This window comes from Corylus avellana, chromosome 5, assembly GCF_965113065.1.
Source record: "Corylus avellana chromosome 5, dhCorAvel1.hap1.2, whole genome shotgun sequence".
Classification (NCBI taxonomy): Eukaryota; Viridiplantae; Streptophyta; class Magnoliopsida; order Fagales; family Betulaceae; genus Corylus; species Corylus avellana.
The window spans coordinates 24,353,552-24,372,784 of record NC_142494.1 but is presented as its reverse complement, the minus strand read 5'-3'; the positions used below and the strand labels follow the sequence as shown (position 1 = coordinate 24,372,784).

The window sequence follows — 19,233 nt, the reverse complement described above, 5'->3', positions numbered from 1 at the left end:
TTAAATTATTTGGTAAAATTGTAGTATAACATTTAAAATTATAGTTTAACCTTTAAAATTTTGCCTTTTTAAAAAAAGTATTTTCTTGCTATTTAGAAACACATAAAATCAGCGATTTTAAATTACAATTTTTAAAACAACCAATTTTTTACAATTTAGTGTAAAATTGTATTTTTTGTTTAAGAAATGCACACTTAATTATGGTGTCATGACACTTGCATGGTAAAAGCTCTCTAAACAGCCCAAACGGCTAAGGAAGGCCCTTGACCAGGTGGCAGGTAATGTGGAATGAGGCTGGTAAAAAAAAAAAAAAAAAAGGTTATGAGTTATGGTAGGAAAAAAAGGGGAAAAATCATACTTTACCATGCGACACGACACAACCTACATAACCCGTTTAATAAACATATTATATTGGGTTAACCTGAACATGACCCATTTCAACTTGTTTTGACCTATTTAATATAAATAGGTTAAATTGACCCAAATACTTAATATAACCTGATTAATACAATTTCATATCTTATAAGCATAAATTATATTAATTATACACACTCACAACTAGATTCATGACAATTAATATCCAATTAATCATAACCATAATTAATAAATATAACCCAACTTCTCAGCATAATATCCAATCAAATAGAGTTGGTGAACTCACTCTCAATCTCTCATTACCTGTGGAAATAAGCATAATTCATCGAATTATGTAAATTATTTGTTTTTTTATCTGTTGTTACTTTTTGCACAATTATACGTAGGAATGGTAGGACCATGATGGTTTGACTTTCATCTCCTTGCATTTAGAAACGTGGGCCATGGCTGCAGTGACCATTGCCCAAGTACCAACATTAGAGATACGTCAATTCGTGGGGTGTGGGTGGGTGACCAATCAGATCTTCCGGTTCCGTGTGGGCTTGGCTTCGGTTTTCAGGGCTACATTTCCACTTTCTTCTGGAATGTCAACTGAATCTTCCTCAAGCGGGATTGCGGGAATGTCAACAGAATCCTCCTACGTGGGCTGGTCATGGCTGCAGCCGAATAGCGTTTGTTTAATAAAGCCACTTGCCCAATGTAGCAGTCATTTTCTGTGCCTTTGTCTTGGTTTATGGAATATCATTTTTATTTTTGGCTTTTATTTTGTTTATTTATTATTATTTAACTTAATATATTTTTTACTACGAAAGATTCAATCAAATTGGAAGAAATCACATAGCAGATAATATGATTTAGTTTCAGTTCTTTTAATAAACTAGCCAGATGCTGGAGGTTCATCCCTACCCAATTTAATAACATGAAAATTTCATAATTTGGTCCCGAAGTCGGTGGAAAAATGATATTTGTAAGGGTGGAATAGTCTTTTCCTAAACCAACAGTAAACAACGGTCGTTTTGGTACTCTTACCTTTTCTCAGCCTCCAGGCGAGGAGAAGAGGTCAACAAGTTTCTGGGTCCAAATACCAAGAACTGGCCATGCTTGGCGATGGCGTGTTGAAGAGAAACGACCATATTTGGGACAGAGGCCAATTCCAATCAGTTGACAATAAAAGGGTGAAAGCTCTTTTTCTTATTTGGATCCAAGCTACAGGGCAGCATTGTCACATTTTAAAATTATATAATCAGTTCCTTGGCAGCAGCATAAGCAGGGGAGCAAATATGGGTAGGAAACTGGATGCTTTGCTTGGCAGGAATTCCAAGACCTCCAAACTCAAAAACCTTGCCAAACTTGCCATCTCCAGGATTTCCATCCTCAAGAACCAGCGCCAAGTCCGCTGCTCCCATGCCCAATCTGATGTCATTGAACTCCTTAAACTTGGTCACCAAGAAAGAGCTCTCCTTCGTGTAATTTCTCTCTCTCTCTCTCTCTCTCTCTCCATCCATATGCATGATGATTGATGAGTTTCAATGGATCTCCCAACAGGTTGAGCATGTGATAAAGGAGCAAAACATGTTGGATGCGTTTGCGATGATAGAAAACTACTGTGATCTCTTAATAGAAAGGGCTGTGCTACTTGAAAACAAGTTAGTTGCTCAAAGTACTTTGAAGTTCAAGTACTGTATAGTTTCATACTGCTATATAGTTATTGGAATCTAATTTCCCTTCTTTATTCTTCGTAGTACTGATTTACATGTATACTCGTGTTTATACAGGGAATGTCATGATGAGCTCAAGGAGGGGATATCAGGCCTGATCTTTGCAGCTTCAAGGTGTGGAGAATTCCCAGAGCTGCAAAAGATCCGTCAAATGCTCACTTCAAGATTTGGGAAAGATTTTGCTGATTGTGCTGTTGAGCTACGCAACAAATGCAGAGTGAATCCTAAGGTAAAGAGTGGGATAGTTTAAGTCTGTCATTGCCGAAATATTTCTCTTACAACACCCGTGTCTTGGGATTCTCTAGATGATACAAAAGTTTTCGGCACAACAACCAAGCTTGGAAATCAGATTGAAAGTGCTAAAGGGTATTGCTTCTGAGATTGGAGTCGCTCTGTATTTAGAGGAAGATGCTCCTGTGATTGCCGAGGTAGGAAATTTTGTAAATTACATAATGACCACAACTTGCACAAATAGAGTTTTGATAATAAATTTTCAACTGATAAATGCAGGAGAAACTGGATGTCAACCAGAAGCAAAAGCAGTTTGAACCTAACAAATCAGCAAACTTGGAAGGTACACAGCTTACAGGTGATCGTCATGAATCACCTGCAGAAGAGATAATTGAGGATGAGAGGTTGTCTGAATCTATAAAAGCAAGGAAGAAATACAGAAATGTAGCTGCTGCTGCTCAAGAGGCTTTTGACGCTGCAGCATATGCAGCAGCAGCTGCAAGAGCAGCTATTGAACTCTCCCGGTCTGAATCGGGAGACAATGATCCAGATAATTATAGTGGTTCTACTCATCGACAAGGAACTATATCCAAGTCCAATGAGTCAACTACACCTAAATTCCAAACTGATTGATATGCAGCTTCAAGGGAGATTAAGCACTCAAACAATAGACTGAGTTTTGAGAAGATCCATCCCATTGACAATTTCAGTTCAGAACCAGATGCAAACAAATCGACAGAAACAACCATAGCACAAATAGAATTGAAGAGAGCAAAAATAAAGCATGAATAGAAAGGAAACTATCTGCTTCAAGTTCAGAATCAGAAGATGACATTTTCAGGGAGAGGAAGTTGCCTTCAAATTAAGCAAAGGCAACATGCCCCATGACTTGCATTCTGCAGAAATCTCAAGCTGATCCCATTGTGTATCCCATGGAAAGACAATCTAGGTAGGAAAGCACCAGTTCGCAATTTTTGTAGAGCACTTAACGCACCGAAAGCAAACATTGAGAAGATGGCATCAGTGAGGACAATATAAGTAATTAGAGAAGGGAGAACTTTCCATTTTATTACTAAAGCTTCATCAAAGCTTAGTGAAAGTATATGGGTCAGTTTTGATATTTGTTGATTTTTACTGTAGAAAAATAATATGTAAATTCCATACCGTGATATAGCATTGGAAATGAATTTGAAAATTCTTGGGCGTGCAGAATATTTGGTTGAACTTTCTCCTTCATCATTTATTTTCTCTCTTCTTTTTTTTTTTTTTTTTTTTTTTTTTAATATCAACGGAATGTCAACAGAATATATGAAAGAATGTGTTAACTTTTGTGAACAGAGATAAAGTGAGGGGGGGAAAGGAGTAAGATTAGAGATTGATGGAGTAGGATCTGTGTTACTGATGAGATCTTTACTAGTGCTCATTAAGAGATTGGAGTTCTAAAAGCCAAGCTGAAGGCTTCTAAAGCACACATCTTCAAGCAACATGATGTTTAGAGCTGAACTGCAGAAATTGCAAATTTGGAAGAGAAAATGGAGTGCAGCGAGATATTGAGGCTAAAACTGCCGCAAATAGATATGGTGACAGAAAGAAATTCTGAAGGTTGGAGACGCTAGAGACGACATGGTGGCAGATGTGGTAGAGGTTCTGGTTCTGGTTGTTAAACTAAGAAGCTCTTCCTATAAGAATACTCTCTTCTCCCAGCAAAAGCTTAGCTAGGTAAATGAACTCACGATTAGTGTGTATGGCTAAGAGTTCATCCACTGTACTAATTCTAAAGAGATTACAAGTTAGATTGCATCATCAAGCGCACCCTGTCATGCGATTTCCGATGCAAATGAACTCTATACAGCTCAAAAACTCCATACTAATGTAAATGACTAATTGAAACCCAGTTCCATTTAATTTAGCAAGAAGCATATAAGTAGTTCGAAAATAACTCTAACACAGAAGTTACAACAGCAAAAGCCTAACATTCATGAGGAATAAAAATATATAACATAATATGTTGAAGATCCACAAGAAATTTACATTGAAAGCTTACGCCAGATTGCCACCGCTCTGCTGCCACAAATTGATGATGTCCGTAGCCTGATTGAGAAGAATGATGATCTGCTTTTGAGATATCCAGGGCTTGCTTTCAAGTAACACCTTGAGCTCCTCCCAAGCATCTTTCCTCGGCCAAAAGTAGTAGGGACTCAGCGGGATGGTGCCATGTCCGGGTATCAACTGGTCGAGTCCAATTCCAATGTTCTTCTCCATCCAAATAAACTTCAATACAAGCCGCGGTTTCTCCACCGGCTTCACAACCACCCCAAGCTTCTACAAATATCAAACAAATAAAGCAATTCAATGACTGATGTTTTTTTGGATGTGGAGAAGATGTGAGCAACAAAAGGATCAAATTTTAATGGGCTTCTATAAAATAGGAAGCCCAGCTTACTTGTGCCAAATACTTGTATTAGGCTCTCACCTGGGTGCAAGTCTTAGCTCTTTGTATTATTGGGTGTCACAGAAAAGCTTTTAATCATAGTGTTTCTAATATTTCTTATCCATCCAGAGAAAATACATATAATTTTCACAAATTTTTCGGTTTGTTACAGAAATTCAGACGAAAAAATACAACTTCTTCACATTTCACACTACATTTCAGTAGCCAACTAAAAGCTATATATATAAACACACACACACACACACACACACACAATGTTGAAAATTCCCTTCTCCAACAAAAGAAAAAAAAAATTCCTGTTTGGTTTCCTCTATTTTCTCAGAAACTAAACATTCACCAAAAAGAAAACATTAACCACGCACAGAGAGAGAGAGAGAGAGAGAGAGAGAGAGAGAGAGAGAGAGAGAGAGCGAGGTGGGACCTCCTTATCCGGAGGGGATTCGGAGGCGGAATTATCATCTGTGAGAGTGTCTTCAGTGACTGGTGCTGCTGCTTCAGCGGCGGCTGTGGCCGATAGTTTGAGGATTCTAGTGCTGTGACTGTGACTCTGGAGATTCAGTGGTTTGAGCCGGGAGAGCGAGAGTGATTGCGGCCTTGCAAAGATTGAGGCTTTCTCCAAGAAGTTCTGGCATGGGAACGCTATGGGCTTCAGAGAAACATTTAGGTTTGGTTGAATCGCCATTGGTAACATCTTTCAGTTATTTCACACACATACAGATAACCGAAAGAGAGCCATTTTAAAGCTTTTGTTTTATGCTCTGCTTGTGCTTGAGGATAAGGTGAGTCGGATAATCGGACCCGGGTCAATTTGACACGAATCACCTTTCGGATCGGTTAGACGCATCCAATCACTTTTGAATTAACTATACCTTATTCTGACAAAATAAAAAATAATTTTTTTTTTTAGAATTTTACTATGTAACTTATTGACACAAACAAAACTTCAAGTGAAATTTGCTTTTTTCAAAGTGAACATGCAATGTGCCTTTTTAGGATCAAAATTCCTTATAATTAACTATTTGAATTATGTGCGATTCGAACAATATCACAAAGAGGTCTGCAAAACTTACTTACCCTAAAGAAGTAGGCCTACAACTCTTTTTTCTTAGAGTTGTTCAAATTGCATATAATTAAAAAAGCCAAATTGAAAGAATATAGCCAGTCATCAATTGGAAGTGCGTACGATGGTGATGAATAACAATTAGTCAAAACCTATGACGAACACAACCCATACTGCCCATACATACCGGCTGTTGCCAATAGACCCAAAAAATAAACTCTATACTAATTATTTTTAAATTCAACTTTAACATTCTTACTTTTTATATTACACCAATCACATTTTATTAATATTTAAATAAAAAAATCACTACAAAATAATTTTTTTTCTTCACTTTTTTCACCCATCAATCAAATCTTGCAACAATTTCGGGCACTTTCTTTTTTCAAGCCAATGGCAAACAGCCTCACTAACCTTGTTCATACAGCAAAGAAAGGCGGAGTGAAAGAGGGCATTCAGCTGGCTGCTTCTTGGCCACGTCCTCCTGTCCTGCTTATAGATACGTGATGCATGATCTAAACTATCAAAAAGGAAATTGCATGCCATGGATCCTCATTCTGCTTTTTGTGGAAATCAAATGGCATATTCAAAAACGTAATACAAACTTCCTCTAAAATCTTCGCATAAACCAAGCAAGGTTACATGATTAGATAGCACCCAGGCCAGTAGGACTCATACACTTCCATTTTCTTTTTCTTTTTCTTTCTTATTGACAATACAAAGCCTTAACCAATGGCAATATGAGTCTGCACTTTTGCAAAAAATTGAAGTCATTGTACAATATTCTACAACTGTCTGAGATGCTTTCTCAAGCATCCAATCACCTCAAAGCTAAATTGCTTCTAGTATAAATTTAAAATTGAAACTCAATCTGTCTCCAAGCGATAGCTATGGACCACGCCTCATGAAACGGAGGTCACTAGTTTGAATCCCCCTTCCCACTTCCCTTGTGTGGACATGTCAATAAAACAAAAACAGAAACTCAATCTACAATATTCCCCGCAAAACTGGTACTTTATTTTCCCATAACATAAAGAATAAAGCCGGGCTCAAGACCAAGCTTCAACACGGTACTTGCCAGCCTTTTCCAGTGCCCTAAGCCACCTCACAGCAGATTCCTTTGGAAGCCCACCTTCCTTGGATACAATATCCTCAAAGGCAGACAATACGTCGGAAGGCATTTTGGTAGATGAACCTGCAACATAGATAGCAGCCCCCTCACTCAGTAAATTCCATATCCTCCGACTATTTTCCCGCATCTTATGCTGCACATAGACCTTCTGTGGCTGGTCCCTTGAGAAAGCAACAAAAAAACCTCCACCCTTAGCTTTCGAAAGTACCCCATCATTTTGTGAATGCGACAACCAAAAGTCTCTGTATAGGAAGTCATTATTCTCATTCCAGCAACCAAAGAAGAAAATAACTGGAGCAGTTGCACCAGATTCACTTTGTATTGCTCTTTCTTCCACAAATCCGCGAAAAGGTGCGCAACCAGTTCCGGGTCCAATAAGAATGAGTGGAAGCGATGGTGGTGGGGGATAAAGGGTACCTTTCTGAAACCATGCTGGAACATGAGTGCCTGTTCATGACAGAATAAGTGATTAAGTATATTAACAGGCAATATACATGGTTGCTTAATAAATAATATGCTTTGATAGTCTCATTTATGCCATACTTTGTTCAGGATCAAGATGGGCTAGCCACATTGAGCAGAGACCACTTCGCTTCCTTTTAAAAGGAGTTGTCCACGACACTACATTGACAGTTAAGTGCACTTGATTGGGGTGAGCTGAAGGGGATGAAGATATGGAGAAAGCTCTGGTTTTCAATGGAGGAACCAACTGCACCAGCCATTCAAATGGTATTTGAACAGATGGAAAATCCTCTAATACCTATTTTACAAAGAAAATCAATTCATTAAAGAGAGAGACTGATCTCGCCTGAAGCATGTTAGAGAAACAAAGAGAAAATTATGAAGATTGTATATAGACAGTTTAGATTTAACAAGCTAGTAGAAGTTTCAAAGGACTTCCTTTAAAGCCCATATAAAACGATAAACAGAAAACTAATTAAAGTGACCATTTTCCTTTCATTATAGGAAACAAAACAATACAGTAATATGGTATGCAAAAAAACCAGCTGTATCGCATCTACATGGGACTGCTGATGTGTAATGCTCTTTATTCTTTCCAAAAATCCCTCGCTTTCCAAAATTTCAGCCAACTAAGCAAGCCAGCCAATTCCTCCCATAAATACCTGCTATCATAATTGGAATTAGACCCATAACCCCTCCCCCCGTGTGAGAAACCATCTTCGAAGTTTATAAACAATCAAGCAACAGAAAAATCCCCCACACACACTTCGATCTTAAGCAAGATACCGCCAGAGGCCTTTCTAGAAGCTGAGTAGCACCAATCCACATGTTGACACCCCCACAAACTACTCATAACAATGCTGGAAATGAGCTCCAACTTAGATTCCTGCAAACAAATAATATTCACCTTCCATTGTCTAAGAAAATTTCTGACTCTCAAGTGTTTGTCTCCCTCATTCACCCTCTCACATTCCATGATAACAACTTGGGCTTCATAAATAATCACCTGAAGCCTTCCCTTGACTCTACCACGGCTAGCGCTTCTGCTGCTGTTCGCATCATAGTTAATGGAACAAAATAACCTTCTTAATTCTCTACTACATTTTCCAAATTCAAGCAAGTGGCCGACACCTGATTAGAGTGGCTTTCTTCAAGGCTTGTAAATGAGGCCAAAAGCTCTCTTCAAAACCCTTGCACGAAAGCCCCACAGAATGGCGAAAATCCCTCACTTATAAAAGATATAAAATTTTCGAAGCTTTCGACAAAAAATACCACATCTTCGACATGTTATTCACATCTCATACATTGTTCAACAGATTCAATCAATAATTAATAGCAAAAAAAATTCCATGGCGTGACACAGAAAAATGTTAACAATGGATTGAACCATGCAATGCATCAATCATATTCACTTGACAACACCTCAAGAATAGTTCTTCGTTCCTTCTGATTGTATTGGTATAGATCATCTCTTCCTTCAGCTGAAGCAAAATATTGAAGTCTTTCCTTTTCATGTGGAGCTGTTGCAAAATAACTCATGACCTGCCAAATTGATTTTATCAGTATGGAAGATTAACAGAAAAGCACAAGCATCTCCAAGAACAACCAGTAGAATTTTTGTAGCATGGATAAGCCATCTTTTGGATGAAACATGACTTGCTTGATTTCTTTCCTCCAAAAAAGGGAAAGGTTTTAAGGAATTATTAGTCATAAGTCCAAATTTGTACCATTATTAAAATTCCAATCCAATAGGATGTTTTTTTATAAGCAATTTCATTATCATTAATAAAGTACAAAGAGGCGTAACCCTAGTATACATGAAGCATATAAAGAGAATCCATAATCTAATGAAAAAGAACAAAACTCAAAAAATCTGCAAAACTAGAGACAAGCAGACTGTGATGGGCAGATATCCAGGTATATAATGTGTAGATCACAAACTTCCACAACTCTGTCACTGAAGGCTCTACATCTTCAAAGTTCCAGCATTCCTCTCTCGCCAAAGACACCACACTACGCACAATCGAGCCAACTGCCATAACTGTCCAATCAGGTGTTTCATGTGAATCATATATATATATATATATTCTGTTTTTTTGTTTTGTTTTCCTCTTCTTTCTTTTCTTTTCTTTCTTTTTCTTTTTTTGAGAACACCAAGCTTTCTAGTAAAGAAAATCAACAAAATTGTAGGTTAAACGAAACTTTTGTTCTATAAATTTACATGCAAGATGTTCAATTTTATAAGTCACAAGACCAACTTAAAATTTTTGTTCTAATTCTGAATTCCTTTTTTAGGAGTCTGAATCAAGTAATACATATAAAAACTCATTTATAGATGAGCAGTACGATCAATATGCATACCCAATAGGATGAAGAAGGAAACCAAACATGACATATAGTATAAGCTGGCAGTGGCAATGTTTCAACAAACTTTCCAATTAAAAAGGCAAAAAAAGACCAAAAGTGTTAAAACATACAGGGTTCTTGCCTCAAAAAAATAGCGTCGAGGGGAAGCTGATGCAACATCCATTGTCAATGCCACGAAAGCTTTCAACTTGATTGGGACCTTGACAGTTGTACAAGTATGAAGAAGGTGATTATCTATCTCTCTAGTATGAACCTGTGATCAAGAAATTTTCAGCATCAAAAGGTTGCAATATAGGACACAAACTAAATGGATATAATATGATCGAAAGAAATAAAACACACTAAAGAAGTATGTATGCATATGATGCATCAATTAATCAAAAGGCAAAAGGCATTGTAGCAAGCAAGACGTCTCCTATGTTTAATCATATTGCCTTGGCCCAAAATTTAGGGATGGTCCAAGGATCCCGTTTTGTCAATCTGCTTTAGACAAAAGTTACACCTATAAAGTTTCATCGAGTACTACTGTGTCAACTCTTTTTTGATGAATAACTGCATCAACTCCGTCTGTGTACGTCCTTTCAGGCTTGCTGATGTCCTTAGAGTGACATCGACTTCCACTATCTTGTTCAAGTCATAATGGTTCAGTAATTTGAATTTATTACATATGGACAATTCATCTTTTTACAACCACTAAACCAAATATACACACACACAAACCATCTCAGCCTGGTGTTCCCATTGTTGCCCAACAGCACAACTGTAGTGCATTAGGTCTAAAGAGGCATTTGATTTGTGGAATCTAACATTCTCCTCGGCATCCATATTTCCAGAATGTGATGCCTAGGAATCTGGATTCTCAAGTTGGGGGATGATTAGGAATCTGATAGGATTCCCAGGAATATGAGATTCCCAAGTTTGGCTTACTCCTAGGCATTCTGTAGGAATTATTTGAAAAAGTTTTTGATGTGATATAAAGTTGAGAAGTATTTTTGGTGGGATCCATATTTGAAAAGGCATTTTCTAGGGGTCCACTAAGGAAACTTCTTTGGTACATTTTTTGGAAATGTTTTGTTTTCAAAGAAACAAACACTAAACGTACAACACCAGTTTATTTTTTCAGGTGTGGAGGCTGACTTTCTTATTGATAAGAAAAATAATAAATAACTAACAAAAAAGAAGGCACAATCCTCCACACAACAACACTGAGTGGTATACTCCCTATGTACTAGGGTTGCGGCCCTTTACACTTAATTTATGAAAATGAAATTGCCAATTAAAAAATATATGCAGCTTTATAGATAAATACTAAACGAAAATGTACACTAAGCAATGAAAACTTGTGAATAGAGCAACCTATAGAGCAACTGTTTTTAAGCAATAAGGAAACTTTGGTCAAGCTGATGACATGAAGATAGATGAGTCCAAAGATTCGAAAAGTTAAATTAAACAATGAACAAAGAAAGCACATAAAAGCATCAATCAGAAGAGGTAAGTGCAAATTCAAGGATTCATAATGGAGTTGATGGGTGAAAAATATGCATATTAATTGATAGTATTAAGAACCTTCAAACTCCATAACATTAACTAAAGAATGGACGACTTATGAAAACAAGACCCATGCTTGTAACCACAAATACTAGGGGTCAAGACTGTGTATTTATTAGTATATACTTACGCAAATACGTTATTAGTTATGCCTCAAAATCAACTTGTGTGCATGGACCATGCAAATGAGGAATCACACAGGTTCAGCCAATAAACAAGAGAACTGCTTACAGTAATGAATGCATCAGGGTCCAAATTACATCGCTCTATGAAAGCATCTATGGCAGCAGGATTCTGACTGGGGAGAACCTCAAGAATGTCACCAACTTCATATTCAATAGCCTGAAGATTCAAAGAAAAGAAAAATGATGAATTTTTATTAACATCGAGTAATAATTTATGTACACAAAGTGATGAGGGGCTTTGTGTGCAAACGTAAAAGGGACAAGTACTGGTCCGCAGATAAGAACATACAGTAAACAACTTACAGATGAAACAAATTCAAACTCAAAGTGGCGCACATCCTTTTCACATCCTGCTCTAGTCAGTGGCTGATTTTTTATCTACATGAGCAATTCCAAGGAATTAAGGAATTCAAGAGAACTTTATACTGGGTGGGGGGGGGGGGGGGGGTGGGGAGGGAGAGAGAGCATACAAGTCCAAAGAAAATATACAAGCAATCCAGAGTTAAATCCAGTTCTGAAAAAGCACAAATCATCCACAACATAAATTTCAAACCAGCAGTAATCAAAGACAATTGAGACTAACAAGACCTCTAGATTATCATTGTTAATGCAAGATGCAAAGATTAACCGTATCTCGAAATTGGAAAGGATCCAAATCTAAAGGGCATATAGATATCTTTGCAGATGACTAGCTTACAAATAGAATGATCTTATATGGACAATTATGTGGAAATCATCCATTTCCTTTTTTTTTTCTTCTCTTATTTCTTCCTGTAAGCAGCTCAGGGAGTCGCTATGTGGAGTACAAGAAATCCCCTAACCTAGGTTCAAACATTGAAAAGATAAACTATAATAAACTTTGAAATATTCATCATACATAAACAAAATGAGACTATCTTCTTTTGTGCATTTTCCTTTTTCTCCCACACTTTTTTCTTCTCTCTAGATCCTTCCATACAGGAACAAATTAAAATGGTTTACTTTCAATTTAACTAAATCTTTTTTTGATAAGTAATGTTATGCATATCAAAAAGCGTAGAGGGGCACAATCCTAGTACATAGGAAGTACACAAGAGAATGCCAACAAAAAAAAAAAAACCCCCAAAAAAACAAAAAGAGAAACCCCAAAAAAGAGAAAAGCGAAGACCCCCACAACAAACCCTAAACCCTCAATGTAACCCTGCCTTTACCCCGGCTGCATTTTAACTAAATCGACTTTCAATTCAAACGTAGAACCATTGCATTTTCAGGCTAGTTCATACATCAAACAGAACTGACTTGCAGTGTAAGCAATACCAAAGGGCATTTGCAATGCACATTATAGAGGGCGATTTCTTTCATCATCTTCTCCCATTTTAAGTAAGGAATTGAAAATTTGAAACTTAAAATACCATAAAGAAACAGTAACACAACGCATAATGCATTGCACTATATATATTTACTGATTCAGTAAACAGTTAGTGAAATTGTGAATCAATCGAATACGCCAATTTATTTTTTCTGAAGTGCTAATAAAGCATGGTACCAATACCATTTTGAGAAAGCAATGAGGCCTATTCTTGTCCAGGTTAAATTTTCCAGGAGACATTGAGCGAGCCCTCTCAATTTGCATCTCAATCCATTTCAAATCTGAGACAACCAAAATGAAAATCTGTTATACTTATGTCAGTTAAAAATCCAATTATATGCAAAATAATTTTTTTTATAAATAATCGAAATATCATTAAGTGCGAAAAGCGCTGCTCAGATACACAGGAAATATATAGGAGAAACACCTAACAAATTATCTGCAAATTATAGTTCTTAGGTAAAAATTGTGCCACAGAGGGTAAAACTTACAGGCTTAGATTTCGGCTAATGTTTGCACTCACTACAGGGAAAAAAATAAAAATAAAGAAAAGAATCGGTGGACTAACCAATTTTTGGTATAAAGCATCATCTTGTACTATGCAAACCATGAACAACAAAATATATATAGATAAAAATTAAATATAAATGTTGTAGGGCCATCGAATAAAATTACTCAATTTAGCACTAACGATGATAAAAATATGTCATTCACAGCATAATAACTTTCTTGCTTGATTTTACTATTTTAGGCCTTTGTTAGCAGCACAAAATAAACCAATGAACAAACAAAAAGTAAACATCTATCATGTTTCTCCCTATATCTCTACCAAATTGATCCTTATTCATCCTTTCTTTTGGACTGGCACATCAAAAACTGATTTCTGTAAAATAAGCAGTTGGGATATTTATTCTCCGTGAAGCTATTATGGAACAGCACTAAAGGGTAACTAAACAAAAATTGTATAGGAAGGGAAAGTATTGATTTTTTTTTTTTTTTTTTTATACGTAATTTATTTCATTGAAAAGTGTAGAGAGGCGCAAACTTAGTATACAAGATCTTTCTTAGTTATTATTGTGCATTCACTATGAAAAGAACTCTACCAACCAAGTTACCTGAGTTTGGAAGAAATTGAGGATCCACCTCGTCATTGCAATGATATGTGATCTGAACTTTTGGTTGATCAATCAATTTCATATCTGGAATCACAAAATCTGGACCTTGTGGGAAGAATTTATGATTGATTTGATTTAACATACTCCACAAAGATGACATCCATGGATCCAGTGCAGCCTCATACCTTTGAACAAAAATCTATCTTGAGCAAACTTTTTTATTTTATTTTTTTATAAATAATTGAAATATTATTAAAAGCGTAAAGCACCCCAGATACACAGGACTATCTTTAGCAAACTTAATGTACGTATGTATTTTAACAGTTCATATTCAGGAGCATGCATCAGGTTCCAGTTCAATTAATCAAATACAAGATGTGTTATGCTGCATTAGCAGGTGCTAGCTGGTCTAAATCAATTGATTCTGTTTTTTTTTTTTTTTGATAAGTAAATCAATTGATTCTGTTACATCTGAATTAACCAAAAAGGAACACGAATACAGAAAATTCAATGAAGAGAGTCATAAATCATTTTGTCAGTTTAAGCAAAATTATATTCATTAACATGTTCCAGCATAATCATACCCTGATGGGTGCTGGTCATCTCCCAAACCCTTTTCAATAATAGCCATTGCCCCAAGATCTGAAAGTCTTTTGTCAAGCTTCTTCGCAACAAACTGCAGCCATCAAAATTGACAAAAACAAACTTTATTTCATCAAGCATAAAAGTTACCAACTTATGATTTAAATAGAATTTTTAAGCATGCAACAGGGACATGATTTTTGGAACAAACACAAACATTTTAGCAATAGATACAAAATCCACTTGACAGACAGCTAAACAAGAGATTAAGATAATTTAACAAAGAATAATAAAAAAGGCATGTAGTTTTGGTATGACCTGTAAAACATATATTGCTGTTATGTGAATAAACCCTTGTGCTACAAAACCATAGATCAAAAATATATCTTTCTAACAAGATGGTATAGGAACATAAAGAACCTTATAATGATCCCCTTGTGAGGCATGCTTAGATATGAAATTTCATTTTTTTTTCTTTTATGCTATGAGGTTTTGGATGGAAAAAGCATACTCTTCCATGTGATAGTCGGCCCCAACATCAATATATGAGCTTTAAATTTGAGTGATGGAAATGCAAAACAAAAGAGGAAGAGGTTAATTGTGACACCCCAGTCCCATATTTAGAAGATGAGTAACTTACATAGAATGTGTGGTTTATAAAGATACTCATGGGTACTAAGCCCCACATTGCTTACTTACTAGGTGAAATTGGGCTTAATAAGTAATTATAGATAAGCTCCAAATTGATTAGTCGTTTTGATGTGATAGCGCATATCTGATTAGTGTTTTTTTCTAGGTTGTTACAAATGATATCAAAGCCATCTAATAATGCCTTGTAGTATTGTTAGAACTGCATGACGTGGACCTGACGAGGACGTCAGGGGTTTAAGGGGGAGCTTGTAACACAATGGTTCCACATTGGGAAGATGAGTAGCTCACATTGAGTATGTAGTTTATAAAGATACTCATGGGGTGCTAAGTCACACATTGCTTACTTATTAGGTGAAATTGTGCTTTATAAGTGATTCCATAGAAACTCTAAATTGACTAGTTCTTTTGGAGTGATAGGTGATAGCGCAAATATGGCTAGCATTTTTTCCTTGGATCGTTACATTAATACTAGACATATATAGTTCTATAAAAATACTGCAGAATAGAGGAGGTTAACAAACTTCCTACTTTTTATGGGAAAGTGATTAATGACATAAACGGCATAGCAAACCCATGGATGTCAACATTTATCTAGTTTTTAAATAACAATTTTGAACTCTAGAAATAATTACATTATATTTCTGGTAACCAGAATCTCCCAAGCCAAATAAAGCATAGCGAACACCTTCTAGCCAATGCTTACTTAAATTTCTCTGCAGAAGAAACCTCCAAAAGGCCTGCATACATATGAGGGCAGATTAGAGAAAATAGAGAAGGCAAGGGGTTGGCCCAAATATAGACATCTGAGCCTCTCCCAAAACAAAAATGTAATGTTCATAGCAATTCCATACAACCTTCATGGAGTCTGGCGCATCTCCCTGGCCTGTGGTAGAAACAACAAAAATGACAGTGTCTTCATGAGGTAAGGAACGCTGAGGCAATAAACAAGTAACATGCTGATAAGTTTACTTATCAAAAAAAAAAGTAACATGCTGATAAGCAATGCTTTCAGGCATCATAGTGATTGTCGTGATGGTTTTAGCAACAGAAGGCACAGGGTTTCAGTACTTAGAGCAGAAAATTATGCATATCTCTTATAACAGTCAATACTGAGAATTCAGGAAACATAGAAATGATTCTCCACTAGGGGAAAATAAATAAAAATAAGAAGACTCCTTTGAAACTCCACCCAAAATGTCAAAACCAACATGCACAAGGTGCAAATGCTGCTGATCCTTACTCAATACTCCTTCCCCTATTGACCATCGTTTCAGCCTCAATTACAACACATTTCATCTCCATCCCCTTCCTCTCACTAAGGCCGACTAAAAGGCTACAATCTCAGCTCTAACTGCATCTTGCCAACAGAGAAGGAGAGCTAGGGTTGTGACAATAATTTAATGGCACATGAAAACAAAGATCGAATATTAGTCTCCTCCTTTACTAACAAAGTGAACCATATGTAACATACAATAATGCTTCTCTATCAAGGTGAGATCCATAGGGTTGAGCCCTCAGGATTTAGACATTAGCCTATTTGGAGTACAGTGATTAGATAACACAATAGCCAAATCCCAGAGCTAGAGAGGGTCTTCAGCTTAATAAGAATTTTATTAACATTCATTCCCCTTGATAATTGTGTATTCTTTCCATGTAATTCTTACTTCGTTGCTGTTTGCCAATGGAAGTTTAACCACTCAGTTTGTAAATAGCAGATTCTCTACAACTACATCCCCTATCAAGAAGGAGAAACAAAAAATAATGGACTTATGTAACCCCAAGCGGGCCAAGCAGCGGAGCGATATACTTAGGAGTGGAATCTGTGAAACATGCTTGCAACCCGAATGCACATTGCTTCTCATACATTTCCACTGTTTGACAAATCGACACACTAAAATGCCACCATGCTACTTGGATGATGTGCATGACAGCCCCATAATCTGCAGTGAGGTAAGTTATATTTATTTAGTGTCAAATGAACTTTCCTTCCAGCACAGCTGTTTCTATTATCCACCCCATAGCAATTTACTCTCCAACTTAGATTGCTCACCGAGAAGGTCCAATCTCTGAGACTCGAACTCAGTATGCGGGATGATTCTTCTACCAACACCCACACCCCAATGCCACATGATCAGCGCCACTTTTTAGTATTTGAGATCACAATGAAACTGAAAATAAGAATCTAGCTACCCATTTATGTGTAACGCTTTTGAATTGTTTCAGATAACAGGTTACAAACGTTTTTTTTTCAATGAAAAATACTAAATTCAATCAATCAATTAAAACCAAAACTTGGGGGAAGAATAACAAAAGCAGAAACAACATGTTCTGTTCTTTTTCATCCTAAACACTCAAGAAACCCAACGTGGGAGACTTACGGCGTCGTATTCATCCATAGAAAGAGGGTTCACGGGGCAACCTCGGCGCTCGGCTTCTCGAGCAACACGCTCCGCCGCGTCCTGCGCGTTACCGGTTTGAGTTGCGTATAGTATCAGGAGCTTAGCTCTGTCTTCCATGCCTCTAAGACGCACCTCAAACCGTATACGGCAACTCCTTTCTAGAAAAAATTAGAATTTATAAATTAATAATCAGAAAGAATAGTTATAGGGTTTAATTGGCCAATCATAGAGTTTGCTACCTTTGCTCTGGATTTCCAGAACCAGAGCGAGCGCGAGGGGGAGAGAGAGAGAGAGAGAGAGAGAGTGGTTTGATGGTTTCCATCATTATGGGTCGGGCTGGGCTGGACTTGAAGCAGGGATTCTCGGGTTGGGTCCCAAGGTTTTGTTCTTTCTCATAGGCCCGATTCCGCCTTTAACACTGTTTCTTTCCGTGTAAAATGTTTATTGTACAAATTTAGGTTTATTAAACATATGCGTATTTCATTCATTAGAAACAAAAAATAAAATAAAACAATTAATCAAGAGAAATATAACGAGTACCAATTAATGAGCTACATATAAGTTTAGTAAGCCTCTGTTAGTAAAATAGTTAGTACCCTAATATTTTTCTTTTTATTATAAAATATTTTCAAAGAAATTATTTATTCATAAAAGATGATTTTCCTAAAATAAATTTTTGCATTTGGCTTATACAGAAAATCAGTGACCGCAGAAAACGGTGGGCAACTTTCGACAAACACCTTGGTGGATTTCGACAACCATTGATGGCGATTGATGATGAATTCTGGTGAGATCTGATCGCAGTCAGCCGGTCACACCGCAAATTCCGGCAAACTCCTATAGTAACAGAGAATGAACTGCAAGAAAGAATGTGTGTAAGAAGGAAAAGCTTAAACATGAAAATGGTTTATGATTTTAGAAAAAAAAGAAAAAAAAACCATTTTACGAAAATTAAAGAAGATTTTTTTAGTTAATCGAAAATATTTTTTAGTTTGGCCATGATTTTTGGTCTTACCAAACATTGAAAAATAAGAAGAAGAAAAAAAAAATCCAAACAAACATTTTAGGTCCAAAAAAAAGAGCCTTAATAAAAAAATAAAAAATAAAAGTCATCTCAACTCTCAAGCCTGCATGTTTTAAGAAAGAAAAAAAAAAGCCATCTATAAAGGTTATTTGTGTAATCTATAGGTAAATTAATGAATAATTTTTTCCATCAGCGGGGCCTTCAAGCATCCAAAATATACTGGGATTTTAAATGACAAAATGCGCTTCATAGAAAATGAGGACTCCTTTAGATAAGTTATAAATGTCAAATGTGTATGGAAAATACGACTGATCACTAAATGAATGATTTTCCCCGTCAAATCAACTCTCAATATATATATATTTTTTAATATCAACTCTCAATATATACTAGGTGCATCCTGGTCCTAGAACAAGGTAGGTCCTTGGGCTAGGCCAACATGCTTCTCTTCAGCCTGCTAGCCCTAATGTCTTTGATAGGCCAGCTAAGACTTGATAGGAGGGACTCAAGGGCTCTTCGACAATGGGTCGTTTAGCTGTCGCCAGGCCCGAAGGACTCTAGGCTAGGGTAAACCTGCTTTATAG

At 36.6% G+C, this 19,233-nt stretch overlaps 3 protein-coding genes across 7 annotated transcripts; 1 reads left to right on the top strand and 2 right to left on the bottom strand.

The window, feature by feature from the left end:
- The first annotated feature begins 1,655 nt into the window (after nucleotides 1-1,655).
- LOC132183439 (uncharacterized) lies at nucleotides 1,656-3,536 on the top strand. Its single transcript, XM_059596877.2, has 5 exons — nucleotides 1,656-1,841; nucleotides 1,921-2,021; nucleotides 2,151-2,322; nucleotides 2,399-2,521; nucleotides 2,604-3,536. Exons 1-5 carry the CDS (start codon nucleotides 1,656-1,658, stop codon nucleotides 2,955-2,957), a joined length of 936 nt encoding a protein of 311 aa, XP_059452860.2. The 3' UTR covers nucleotides 2,958-3,536.
- On the bottom strand, nucleotides 2,488-5,508 carry LOC132183438 (small ribosomal subunit protein cS23). Of its 3 annotated transcripts, none has more exons than XM_088516233.1 (3): nucleotides 5,198-5,508; nucleotides 4,356-4,646; nucleotides 2,488-2,507 (listed from the first exon to the last, which is right to left on the bottom strand). In XM_088516233.1, exons 1-2 carry the CDS (start codon nucleotides 5,465-5,467, stop codon nucleotides 4,365-4,367), a joined length of 552 nt encoding a protein of 183 aa, XP_088372359.1. In that variant the 5' UTR covers nucleotides 5,468-5,508; the 3' UTR covers nucleotides 2,488-2,507; nucleotides 4,356-4,364. The 3 variants fall into 3 exon arrangements, with proteins under 3 accessions (XP_088372359.1, XP_059452859.1, XP_059452858.1); XM_059596876.2 differs by lacking the exon at nucleotides 2,488-2,507 and adding an exon at nucleotides 2,610-2,700; XM_059596875.2 differs by lacking the exon at nucleotides 2,488-2,507 and having other exon boundaries at nucleotides 4,202-4,646.
- Nucleotides 5,509-6,561: 1,053 nt separating this feature from the next.
- Nucleotides 6,562-17,919, bottom strand: LOC132180794 (Flavodoxin family protein). 3 transcript variants are annotated; one of them, XM_088516232.1, is made up of 13 exons: nucleotides 17,865-17,919; nucleotides 17,605-17,783; nucleotides 16,081-16,158; nucleotides 15,859-15,963; nucleotides 14,578-14,669; nucleotides 13,994-14,178; nucleotides 13,062-13,159; nucleotides 11,834-11,908; nucleotides 11,577-11,687; nucleotides 9,919-10,050; nucleotides 8,853-8,972; nucleotides 7,512-7,728; nucleotides 6,562-7,415 (listed from the first exon to the last, which is right to left on the bottom strand). In XM_088516232.1, the coding sequence occupies exons 2-13, from the start codon at nucleotides 17,740-17,742 to the stop codon at nucleotides 6,886-6,888; spliced, it is 1,881 nt and encodes a 626-aa protein (XP_088372358.1). In that variant the 5' UTR covers nucleotides 17,743-17,783; nucleotides 17,865-17,919; the 3' UTR covers nucleotides 6,562-6,885. The 3 variants fall into 3 exon arrangements, with proteins under 3 accessions (XP_088372358.1, XP_059449731.2, XP_059449732.2); XM_059593748.2 differs by lacking the exon at nucleotides 17,865-17,919 and having other exon boundaries at nucleotides 16,081-16,109; nucleotides 17,605-17,695; XM_059593749.2 differs by lacking the exon at nucleotides 17,865-17,919 and having other exon boundaries at nucleotides 15,930-15,963; nucleotides 16,081-16,109; nucleotides 17,605-17,695.
- Between the last annotated feature and the right edge of the window lie 1,314 nt (nucleotides 17,920-19,233).